Source organism: Chanos chanos, chromosome 10 (assembly GCF_902362185.1).
Source record: "Chanos chanos chromosome 10, fChaCha1.1, whole genome shotgun sequence".
Taxonomy (NCBI): domain Eukaryota; kingdom Metazoa; phylum Chordata; class Actinopteri; order Gonorynchiformes; family Chanidae; genus Chanos; species Chanos chanos.
The window spans coordinates 12,700,417-12,713,340 of NC_044504.1; the positions used below are offsets into that span (position 1 = coordinate 12,700,417).

Sequence of the window (12,924 nt, forward strand, 5' to 3'; positions counted from 1 at the left end):
AAATGCCCTGTACCTGTCTGCATCTTGTGTGTATGTGTGTGTGTGTGTATGTGTGTGTGTCTGTCTGTCTGTGATATCCGGTCAGGTTAGACACCGTTTTTTAACTTCAGAGTTAGTTTCCATCTCCTCTCTGCGCTTTTGCACGCTGGGCTAAACTCCACTCATTATAGTTTTCTTAAAGTTTCATTTCAACCAAGGGAAGCAAAGGAACTCGCAGAACTTGGGGAAAATAACATTAAACTTTTATTGCAAACCAAACAAGGTCACATAAATCAAACATTGTACATCCGACAGTTAACTTTACATATATAAGCATAGCCTTTAGTTTCGTTCAATATATATTAAAACTAGTACACAGACTCAAAATATACAAACAAACATAAATAGCAGTACACAGTCATATTATAATGGAATGTCATGTCCAGACATTATTGGAATGCTTGCCTAGACAGTATTATTACATTGTAAAGAGGCTGGAAGACTAAGGTGAGACGGAGGCATCTGATTGGTTGGTCCAAGAGCCTATCTACACACAGCAGATTCCGTCCAGCATCCGTTCACTCCGTCATGGATGATGTACAGAAAAAGTAAATGAGGAAAAATGTAGGAAAGGTGGGACAACTCTGTGCGATTTTTCCTTTGGTCCAGTCAGACCATTTGAGGGTGACTGCTCCAAAACATCCCACTGTTTTGGTGTTGTGTTGACAACCAATGAGATTCATGAATGTCCCATCACATGACAGAAGAATGAGTGCCTTATGACTCTGAGTGCAATGCTGCATGACTCAGCTGGTGAGTGTATTTGAGGAGGGTGAGAAGCAAGGGCGAAGGCAAAACACACACACACACACACACACACACCAATCTCTCCCTCTCATCCCTCTAAACAAAAACACATTCATTTGAGTTCCTCTGACCAACAAAGATGCATACACATACAAACAAATGCCACTGATACCAGCTCCTTTTCTCTCTTTTTCTCCATTTCTCTATCTAAGAAAATATGGAGCAAAAGCAGAGGAGTAACCTTGCGGTGCAATGATGAAGAAGACCAAGAAAATGAAGTCAGTTCTCTCAGGTGTAAAACTCAGGCCGCTAATAGGACGGCCTCAGCAAGCTGCCTTGGGCCATGTGCAAATACCACTCCCCATTTCCATTGGGGAAAGTGAGTGAGGGGAGGTGGGCTTGTTTCCATAGTGATGCACTACAAAGTGTGATTCCATGGGATGACGCTTCCATGGGAATGAGCTACAGTTACAAGTCTATGGGATGGCGTTTCCACAGTGACGGTGCTACAGGTAAGAGTCCATATCAGGGGCGTAGGAGAAGCCCAGGAACGCTTCAGCTGCCTCAGTGATGCTGGCTGTTACCAGCGCACTGTCTGGTGAACAGCCAATGGAATTTGGCACTGGCTCATCCGTAAACTCGGGGTCAAAGTGCCTCAGGTCGTTAGGGCCCGTCTGAAAAGAGATAACTCATGTGAGCATAAATGCAGTATATTGTAGTAACTTTATTATAGTAATAATCATTTTATTTTGAGCTATGTTTATATCACTTGCATAAATCAGAAATATTAACTGTTCTTGTTATCTGTCACATTAGATCATTCCACACTTCAGAATCATATGACTGGAACGTACCACATTGGGGTTGAACGGAGGGGTAAGCTTCTTAGCATTCAGGTCATCCCAATTAATTGGGGAGAAGAACATATGATTCTTGATCTCAGTCTGAAATAAAGACAGGATAAAAAAGACGTTTTAGACATGAGAGCATTTACGACCCAACCATCCTATCAGGAAAAGTACAACTCACACACACTTACAAAGTCATCTGTGCAGCCCAGTCTCTTGGTACGGTCCTTCTGTAATAGACCCTCCAGTAGGTGCCGTGCTGCGTTGGAAATGTTGGGTTTGAGTTGGAGAGGTTTGTTAAGGATGTTGTCGTACATCTCTGCTGTGTTTCGGCTGTAGAACGGAGGCTGTGGACCAATAAAAAAACAAAAAACAAAAACACAGAGCCTTTTAATTATAGCCTTAGTTTCAGAGCAACGCTGGGGTACATTCACTAAGTAGATCTGTGCTAATGTAATAGTAAGTCCATGTTACTTGGTTTTTAAAATATGGTTTAGACAGTTGGAAAACTCACCAGCCCATACAGCATCTCATACAGCACTGCTCCCAGACACCACCAGTCCACTGTCCGGTCGTACGGCTGCTTGTGCAGGACCTCTGGAGCCAAATACTGCGGAGAGGAAAGAGAGAAAAAGAATGTTTTATTCAAACCATTTCAAAGTGTCTTAGCTTAATGTCTCGTTTTCTTGTCACGGAAAATATTCTGAGTTTTCAGAACCTGCGAAGCTTACCTCCGGTGTTCCGCAGAATGTGGACGTGGTTCCATTGGGTTCAATGTTTTCCTTGCACAGACCGAAGTCAGTCAAGATGATGTGACCCTGTGAATCCAGCAAGATGTTTTCAGGCTTCAGATCCCGGTACACGATGTTGAGAGAGTGCAGGTAACCCAAAGCGCTGGCAATCTCAGCTGTGTAGAACCGTGCACGAGGTTCCAGAAAGCACCGCTCCCGCTGCAGGTGATAAAACAGCTAGAGAGAGAGAGAGAGAGAGAGAGAGAGAGAGAGAGAGGGAGAGAGAAAGCGATTAGATCATGAGTCACAACATCCTGGATGCCAGATTTAATGAAAGCTTTCTTTACTCCTTCAACAATGAGAGGAAATGAGATTGCGTTCCATTTAAGGAGAGTCCCCTCACACAATAAAGCCCACTAATGCTGCCACACTAACTCTTAAACCCCTCATCAGATGCTAAATATGGCTGTTGAAACATCCCCAAAACCCCCTCCATTCTCTCTCTCTCTCCCTCTCTTCTCTACTTCCAGCCATTTCCTGAGAAGAGAGTTTCCTTTTCGGGCAGCAGAAAAACAGAAAAACCTCTCCTCTAGGCTTGTCATGAAAGGATATCCTCTCTCTGTCTGTCGCACCCTCACTGCCCCCTCCTCATCTCTTTTTCCCTCTTTCATTCTCTGCCAAACCAATGTTCCCTATTTAATACAGTCCAGGAGTTAGCCCTATGTATGTTTATGTATGTGATGCGCATGTAAACAATAAAATGAAAACTGAATAAATGTAATTTGTGTATCTATACTTTTATGTTCCCCCCATGACTCTGCCCTTCTCTCTCTCTCTATTCATTGCTCTGTCCATTCATTGCAGAGGTCCATTCTTTATTCTTTACCTCTCCTCCATTGATGTAGTCCAAGACAAAGTACAGTTTGTCAGCTGTCTGAAAAGAGTAGTGGAGGCCGACTAGGAATGGATGCTTGACGTTCTTCAGCAGTACATTACGCTCCGACATGATGTGTTTCTCCTAAAAGCACACACATACATCAGGGTCAGAGGTCACAAAGGGCTTGCAGAGGAAGGGTCAGTCTGAGTCATAACATTCCTGACAAAGCTGGCAATTATCACACAGGGGTAATGAAAAGTTGCACAGCAGTGGAATGCAGCTTGCTTTATCTTGAATGAGTTTTCCATTATTCCACTGGTTAAGTGTTAAGTTTAGGACAACTGGTTAAAATCTGAATTATACTACAAAATACATCTTTAATGCGTGGATTAGAAAATTAGATTAAGGATTAAGGGTTACTGGTCCGAATGCTAAGCCTCTTTACCTCTTTTTTCTTGAGAATAGCTTTCTTCTGAAGCACTTTGACAGCATAGAACTGTTCATCATTACGGTGACGAGCTAGCAGCACCTTGCCAAAACTGCCTTTGCCAATGACTTTGAGGAAGTCAAAGTCAGATGGCTTAGCTGTGGGGTTGGATGAGGGACCCAGGTTTATCTGCTGGGATGGACTGGGCTGCAACAGAAACCAACACAGTGTCAGATATGTAAGTAGATTCTCTCTCTCTCTCTCAAACAAACAAACAAACAAACTCACATGCAAACACACACACACACACATACACACATGCAAACTCACAGACTTATACCCTTACCGGAGGAGAGGGATTTGAGTTCATCAGTTCTGCATCCTGAGGTGGGGTCAAGTTCAGGATGGACTGGACCTCTGGACTGCAGCAAGAACAAGGGGTAAAAATTAAGGCATGCAACTGACAACATATAATAAATATGGTAATACTGAAATAGTTATGAAGCTCATGTAACTTAACACTACAGCTCGGTGAAATTGCCCAACACTTACATTTCATTGCATTTTTATCGTTTGGACAAACAAGCAATGCATTTTTCTCAATTCAGCTGCCTGTGAGACACTTATTACAAAGAAGATTCTACTTCTGCTACTTACCTCTTGCATGCATAAGAGTTTGTGGCAATTTTCTGGATGAAGTCATTCAGGCCCATTCTTCTCTGTTTCATAAAAGCTGAAAAAAAAGAAAAACACATTTTAAAAAAAGAGCTTTTTTTAAAAAATTTTTTTATTCATCTTCTGAAGTAGTCCCATTCATCCCCAAGACAAAGCGTACCGCTAACAATTGTCACTAGTCCTCTTGTTTTAGAGTAGGTCAAAGCAGGAACGCTGGTCTCTGTTTGGACTGTCATTGTGGTAGTTTTCCACAGTGGGACAGAACCCAAAACTACACAAAGCCTGACTGAACACCCACCCCGCTATTCAAACTTTATAAGAGACCGGGGGAGGAGGCACGAGACAGTTTTTTTTCCAAAGCGGGGAGTGGCGTGACGTTAATTTGGCCACGTGTGGGCGTGTTTTGAACTTCAACAGCCACACAAACCCGAGCGATGACTAGGGGTACCGAGTCGCCTCTGAGCCAATCAGAAACGAATGCGCTTTGAGGCCGCTGAATTAAACATCAGAGCTCCCCCCTCCCCATAGCTATTGCGGTAAGGAACGTCACAGAGAGAGAGGAGGAGACAAAAAGTATCGAAACTTCTCACGCACTTGCGTCGTAGAACTATATGTACCCTGGCTTCAACAGACTGTTGAACTCACAAAAGGACACGCAAGGTTTACTCAGTGCAATCAATGGATGTCAAAATCACCTACTTCTCGTCATTTACCAAACGTTGTAGCCTACATTTAACACAACACTTTTAACAGGAAAATCCCGGGCGACAAAATATGCAAAAAAACACTCCCGGAAGGCTCACCTGCCACAATGCTCTTTCAGTCTTACAGAGACGTGCACCACCATTTAAACACTACCTACTATACCTCAGCTCCAGAGGTGAGCAGTCCCAAAGGGGGTTTGAAGAATGACTGAAAATACATCTCTCTCTGAATACATCTGAAAATGCATCTCTCTCTCTCTCTATCAGATTACAGACCCAGGTGACGCGTACACCGGGTTACAAAAGAGAAGCAGAGGCAGAGGAGTGAGCGGTGCTAAAACGTGCCGGTGGACAACTACGAACACTGAGCTGTTCAATTAATACTGCTCCACTCACGTCGCAAACCTTTTGCATTCTCAAAAGAAAAAACGAGACACCAAAAGATCTCATAATTACAAGAAAAGATCTCATAATTACGAGATCAGGATAATTAAAGGTATCGTATAAGGCACAGATCATGCCAAAGAAACATCACCTAGTTTCCCACTGATTTCTTTCAAACGCTTTTTTATACTAGAAATGCATATTTTGTGTGAGATCACTCACAGAGCAGCAGACCGGCAATTTAAATACAGCCTGAATCCAACAACGCGATGCCCCATTTGGCACAGTTACGCAATGCGCTACCTGGACTGACGACTAATTAGTTACTCGCTCATTTTCTGAATCTTGAAAGTACAGGCTAACTGGTCCCATAACGCAAATGAAATAAAAGCTTTTAGACAACACTTTTGTACATATTGTTATTTCAGACGAACGAAGTGGAATAGTTTGAGAAACCTGTAAATGATTAATGCTGCCAGCTGTTCGCACGCGACTCAGACTCGATGAACAGCATGTCATAAAAGTTTGACGTTTCATTTAAAGTTTCACAGATGAGCCGGCTAAACGCGCTGTTACTTGCGACTGGACCGATGTTCGATTCACTTTGGGAAAAGTCAACAACTGTCGTCTGGAAGATTCGAATTCCGAATGATAAGTGTGAAATTCACAAAAAAAATCACGTGCTTAAATGCTTAGACTATATATTTACAATCTGGAAAACGAGAACGGATGTATAATATCTCTGCGAATCCTTTGCTATTACTAACCTTTTAGTTCCGCGGTGGTCCTCATTGTCGAGATCTCTGACTTTCTCAAATAGCGCAAGTCGACTCTACAGGTAGGGTTATAGCTACTTTGGCATAACTCCGCCGACCGTCCTTATCAGCTTTCGTTATTTGCATAGATAACAGCACAGTGCTAAAACCGGGTCACAGTCTGTAGATGGAACAGAGTTTTGACACCTATAAGGGGTCAGTCGCACCACTGCTAACCTATCCTTTCTACCTCATGATAGCCGGCCCACGCCCCTCGCCCCCTCCGACCTAAATGCAAGCCCACTGCTGCCCGCAACAAATGAAAAAAAGTATGTATAATTAAAGATAGTTAAATGTCTCGCGCCATCACTCAGACAAGACACAGTGAAGGTTGACTTACATGTCAGTCCCGAAGTTTTGTCTTTCATGGAAACGGGAAAAAGGATCAACACAAACACACAGTAACTTGAAGCTGAAGACAGTTTGAAGAAAAAAAGAATTTGCGCAAGGAGACGCATTCCATTTCTGACTAACCTTACACCGGATATCTTATGGGCGGAGTGTTTCCCGCCCCTTAACTTTGCTATTGCTTTGCTCCATGGAATTCTACTGGGAACCACACGCCCCAGACTGGCAAAGGGACGTTAGTAAGGTCGCCTTCGGGCTAGTTTATTACATTTAATTCAGTGGACACCCAACGGCCAAATTAATAATGCAGTATTATTGGACTCAAGGTGCAATGAGAAACGCACTGAGCGATGAGCGAGTGTATGTGTGTTCGCCTGCCAGATTAATGTGACTGGCCACTAGTACTTTGTTTTCCTTAACAAATTCCCACTCACGCTGATGTTCAACAATGACATCAAAATGTATCTAGCTTGCTCCAGTCATCTGATTTCTGATACACTGATATCTGATATTATTGTCATTCATTGTTGTCACTCAGTGTGCGCATATATATATATATATATATATATATATATATATATATGCTTGTGTCAGAGAGAGAGAGAGAGAGAGAGAGAGAGAACAGCTTTCTGTTGAATCTATCTCTAATTGTAACCAGTATGACTCCTCTAGCAATTTTGTAGCTACACACAATCACACTTCATTCAGCATTGATTTAATTGGTCTTCATGGAGAGTGACAGCTATGATGAATGTCGTAGGTCAAACAGAGTGCTCACGGCCCTTAACTTCAAGCCAAACATCACACATGCACAAGACTGAGCAAAAATCAATCCAAAATCACCTAAACATTATACTATTCTCAGACTAGTACCAATTTTCATTAGTCTGATCTTAATGTAAAATATTCAGTCTGCTGAAACTAATTCAGATTATCATAAACTAAATGTCTTAACAACATTAAGATAAAGTCAAGCCAAAACTGAATTAACATTAGATTTTCAGATAACTAACATAATTTGTATAATAGTTAGATTAAGTTTTGGCTGACATAAGCCTGAATGCCCTTCTTCTCTATGTAAGTCAGCAAGCTGTCTATCACTCTGTGCACATCATAGCAATACATTTTGGCAAGCACCTCTCTAGAGCTCAACACACACACACACACACACACACAACACACAAGGCTTCTCCAACTTGACCTAGTTTCAGTGCTCCCCTTGATCAGAATGGATGTTCTCAGACTGAGGTGAAACATTTTGCTCTACAGTGCTACTTTAGGCTTTAGAAAACCAGCCATTCACCTGATTATGTACAATGATGAGAGAATATATCCCTTGTAAATTATGTTGGTTTTAATATGTTAAACAGGCATCTTGGTAGAAATATGGAATGGAAAAGAAGTTAGTTACATGATTATAACATAATGCATTCAAACTCTCTCTCTCCTCTCTATTCCGTAGGACAACTGTTCACCCTTTAATTGGATTTTAAATCAAAGATTGAGCATGTCTAAAGTTGTGTATAAATCTGAGGATGTACCCTCTGGAGCAGTCTTTGGGTTATGTTCTTGATTCAAGCATGCATCTCTAGACCCCATGAGGCTTTAGACTGATAGACCAATACCACCCTAAAACTTTGTCTTTTCACCCCATCTGTATTCCCTCTTTCAGTACTTTTTTCTCAATTTCTCCTTTTGTTTACTGCTCACTTTCTCCATCTCATCTCTCTCTCTCTCCCTCTGTCTATTCTTCTCTCCCTTTTCACTGCCTCTTTCAGTCTCTACCTCTCTACTTCTCACCCTCTCTATGTCTCTCAGTCTCTCCCACTTCTACTCTCTCTCGCCCTCTCTCTCTCTCTCTCTCGCCCTCTCTCTCTCTCTCTCTCTCTCCCTCTCTCTCTAAGTCTCTTCCTCATTCTATTCTCTTTTCTCTCTTTATCTCTTTGTTGGCTCAGTGGATTCAAGTGGATCTTCCTCTGAATGAGACAGTATTAGAGCTAAGAGTAAATGACAGCCCAGGCTGCTGCCATGTTCTCTTTTGTTTGAGATGATTACGTAAAGTCTCTTGGAGTGACACTGAACCTCACATTTACAGGGACTAGCCAACATGCATATAAATGCAGGACAGGATTGCACTGTCTGTCTTCTTACACACACACGCATACTCATCAGACTCACGCACACACATGATGGATCACTCAAAAGAACATTCTGTTACAGAGAACTTTGATTACAAACACAAGGTTAAAATGTTAAATACAGTTCAGACATATACTAAAAGTGAAAAAACTTCTCACGTTTATTTTTGCTGAAAATAATGTATTAAATGTCAAAAAATGATTTTTATGAAAGTTCATTTTGCTTTAACTGATTTAAATGTCACATATAAGGAAATTCAGTTTCAGAGGTGTGAGGATTTGCTTGAATGTGAGATACATTTTTACATTTGTAAAATTTAGTTTATTTGCCCTCACAGGGGTACAGCACAAGTGAAGTGTGTATAACATTCGTAAGGGGCTTTAGACTCATCTAGAGTTTGACTGTGTGTATGAATGTGTATGAGTGTGTATGTCGGGTAAGACACATTCACTATTTAAAGCAGATGTGACACTCTGCTTTTAGAGTTTAGATTAATTAAAGATGAGACTGGAACATGGCTGACTTGCAGCTGGGAGCCAAGAGATGTAAAGATTAGCCAATGAGAATGAGTCTCATACAATGGCCAGTCAGTAAGAGACTTATCGAAACGGTCAGTGTGTGGGAGTCTTATTAAACAGTGGCCACTGGGTGAGAAGCGATATTAAACATTAGCCCATGTAAGGCCCGTAGGTTCTGCAATTATGTAAACCATTTACGTGATATTTAGTTACGAAAGTTGTCATAAAGTGACATCACTGCCAGCAAAAAACACCCCCCCCCCCCTAAAATGCTTCACAAACTGCTAAATGAGCCTCAATAGGTCACTAACCTGAAGAATTCCGATCTTCTGCGAACACACACACACACACACACACACACACACGCATACATTTGGCCTTGATGCTGTGATGTAATTATTAGTGAGGTGAATGGAACAACTAATGAACTGTGGACAGGTACAGTGAACTCACTTAGGTTTATCAGAGCTAAGAACGACAGACTAAAAAGGTACTGAGAAATATCAGGGGTTTTTTCTTTCCTTTTTCTTGCAGAAAAGCACAATGGTAACATGATTACAAAATTCAAAAACACAGAGAAAGGTGGTCAGGATATTAAATCTTACCAAAAGAAAGAAAGAGAAAGAAAGAAAGAAAGAAAGAAAGAAAGAAAGAAAGAAAGAAAGGGGTAATGGGATTTATGTTGTTTTCTTGCTGCATAACTGTTCTTAGCATCAACAACAAATGTTATTTACCTTCACAAAGTGTGGCGAAATAGCTTTGTCATAGAGGCACAGAAATAAATAAATAAAGAAAGAAAGAAAGAAAGAAACAGGGAGGATGGGGTGGGGTGGGAGGGGGGGGCTACTTACTGGTGTCATTAGAGCAGCAGTACGTCTCTGGGTCAGCATCGCCATGGTAATATAAATCCATCGCCTAGGAGACATAAAGCAATTCCATTACAATTCTTCAATTAACCTTTGAAATGAACGGCACTCCTTGTTTTCCACGAAGTCACTAGGCAACTGATGACACTGGTCAGATACAGCAGTGCACACCTAACCTTTACAGTCATGCTACAGATTCATACACACCTATCATTACAACATGACACAATTTCATTTTGAGAAACCGAGAACTAATAATGAGGAGGCATTTTTTTTCCTGATATTTCAGAAAAATGAGTGAAAGAATCGACCAAAACAATTTTCGTAGTGGATGTGGCGTGATGATACTATTGGTAGTGTGCATTTGAGCAGCAAGTGGTCTGTTGTGTGTAGTTGAGGAGTTTAGATATGTATTTGTGGCATCTTTGTGTGTGTAGTTGTGAACTGTAAATGTATCATTGTGGATTGTTGGAGTGTGTAGTTGGGGTGTGTGGGTATTTAGTATATGGTGTGCTGCGATAGTGTGTGGTATGGTTCTTTCAATACTTTTATTCACTGTTTAGCAGTCCAGTGGTGTAATGATGTAGAGAGGGTTTTCCTGCTACATGCTTTGTTTCCTGAAGCCAGCTGAGCAAAGTATGACCACCACCACAGCATTTCAGATCCAGGTGCACACCTTCATGACTAGATTTCACCCTCCCTCACACAGATACTTTCAGCAGAATAATGTGCTATGTCACAGAAACACACACACACACACACACACACACACACACACACACAGTGTGTCAGAATGAGCCCAGGAATGTGACAGTGAGTTTACTATACGTGGGCAGCCTGCGATATTCATAGACATCAACCCAGTAGATTATCTTTGTGGTGAGCAACTGTACGATTCATCAGAATGGACCCTCTTTGAGTCCAAGCTTTTGAGTATCTAGTATCTCCTAAATTAGAATGTCCAATTAGTCACAATCTTGTAAGTCTCCGTGTTAAACAGCGGCATATGCTAGCCATGCTACATGTTGTGTAGTGGTGTCGGCTGATGTAACATATTTGGATGAAGGCACTATTCTGCTGACTTCACCCACAGCCACATAGAACTGTGAGTGTCAGAGACTGCTACTAAGTCAGCGGGGAGAAGAGGGACCAGGGCCAATTCTCCTGCCAAAGGAACACAACCAATTCTGTTTCTGTGTCAGCATGTGTTGTCTAGCTGGGAGAACGACACTGTCTTAACCCAGGCAGGGTGTCCTGGTACTCAGGACTGTAATTTTGAAGATTATGATTGCATCAAACAGAAACTACACTACATAAGGTTTTAAGTTGTCAATTATTCATGGCTATGTATCTCATGTCTGATTGGTTATGGAAGAACGTAATATTTTACAGAATTTGACACAGAAGACTAAACTTTACCTAGCGCTGTGACTGGTTAATGCGCTCGTCTGTTGGTTGACAACAGGGAAACCTGAGTGTGACGTCAGTGGCCACACTCATTGCATGCAGGAGCTGAGTGGATCCAGTATTGAGGTCTATTGCTTAGATCAGTGTTCAAGGCCAGATCTCCATAAGCCCTGCTCTTTACTTTACTGCTTCTCTATAATATATCTCTCCTCAGTTCCTATCAGTGACAGACACACAGATACTTGCATGCTACTGAGTTTATCTGTTCACCTAAAAGATACCAGCAGAAGTATCAGATTTTGACCTATGGTCTTTTAATCTCTGACCCTTGTTGTTGACCTGTTTATCAAGTGGAGGCATTGGATGTCATTATATAGTAATACACTCTACACACACTCTCTCTCTCTCTCTCTCTCTCTCTCACACACACATACACACAAAAATATCTTTTTAGGTCCAAAATTTGTCATTTTCCTCAGTTTCTCTCATTTTTCTTTCTATCTCATCTCTCCTCTCTGCTCCTTCTCTTCTCCCTTTCCTCTCTCTCTGTCTATGTCTTGGTCTGTCTCTGAAATTTGGCTGCTACGCTGCATCCACCGTATCCATAGCAAGCAAAACTAGGACTTCGCCTCATTAATAATTCATTGTTGATTTATTTGAGATGTAGGAAGGGTTGATGCTCACAGTTCTAAGATCTAATGCTCTCTGAAACACACACACTCACAAAAACACACACACACTCCAACTTCAGAACGTGAAATGGGCTTGGTACATCTATAAATACATGTACACACAGATACATACATGTTATGAAAAATGAGTATCTCATAACAGTCTAAGTTGATAAACAACAAACAAATGAGAAATTCCACAAATAAACAAACTGAGGAACAGACTGAATGACAGAAGGGGATGGTGAGTGTGGGAAGAGAAGTTTGTGGGATATTCACTGAGCTGAAGGTAACATGAAGGCTTTACTGATGAAACCTATTTAAAGTGAGACAATGGCATTGTGGGTAGTGATGCTCTCACATGTTTATTAATCAACATGATCATCACACATCAGGCTCTGCACGTAACATATCACATAGATGCACATGAACACACACACACACACACACACGCACACACGCGCACACAAGCACACACACACACACACACACACACACACACACACGCAGCAGTTAATTTTTAAATTGACTCGACAGCTATAAATGTTATGATAAATACACTACATTTTCTTTCCATATTGTCAAGTTGACCCATTTTAATGATAAACTACATGCACTTACAGCCTAACCAAGAGAATTTGGTCTCAGTTATGTGTGAGCAGAACTGTCATGCTTTGCTATGTTTTGCCCAAGAGATCCAACTTATACATTTCTGTAATGTTTATACA

At 41.4% G+C, this 12,924-nt stretch overlaps 1 protein-coding gene across 5 annotated transcripts in view; it reads right to left on the minus strand.

Annotated features, from left to right (window-relative positions):
- Positions 1 to 220: 220 nt before the first annotated feature.
- Positions 221 to 12,924, minus strand: part of sgk1 (serum/glucocorticoid regulated kinase 1) — a 25,588-nt gene continuing 12,884 nt past the window's right edge. Inside the window, exons 4-13 of one of the 5 annotated variants that reach the window (XM_030786948.1) lie at positions 10,104 to 10,167; positions 4,327 to 4,402; positions 4,016 to 4,091; positions 3,688 to 3,876; positions 3,252 to 3,383; positions 2,366 to 2,602; positions 2,149 to 2,244; positions 1,826 to 1,981; positions 1,641 to 1,730; positions 221 to 1,460 (exon numbers count right to left, since the gene is read on the minus strand). In XM_030786948.1, the coding sequence (XP_030642808.1) occupies positions 1,293 to 1,460; positions 1,641 to 1,730; positions 1,826 to 1,981; positions 2,149 to 2,244; positions 2,366 to 2,602; positions 3,252 to 3,383; positions 3,688 to 3,876; positions 4,016 to 4,091; positions 4,327 to 4,402; positions 10,104 to 10,167 (1,284 nt within the window). In that variant the 3' untranslated portion in view covers positions 221 to 1,292. Of the gene's footprint in view, positions 1,461 to 1,640; positions 1,731 to 1,825; positions 1,982 to 2,148; positions 2,245 to 2,365; positions 2,603 to 3,251; positions 3,384 to 3,687; positions 3,877 to 4,015; positions 4,092 to 4,326; positions 4,403 to 4,504; positions 4,639 to 6,199; positions 6,259 to 6,587; positions 6,654 to 10,103; positions 10,168 to 12,924 lie in introns of those variants that run through there. The other 4 variants (XM_030786951.1, XM_030786952.1, XM_030786949.1 and 1 more) reach the window with 4 other exon arrangements.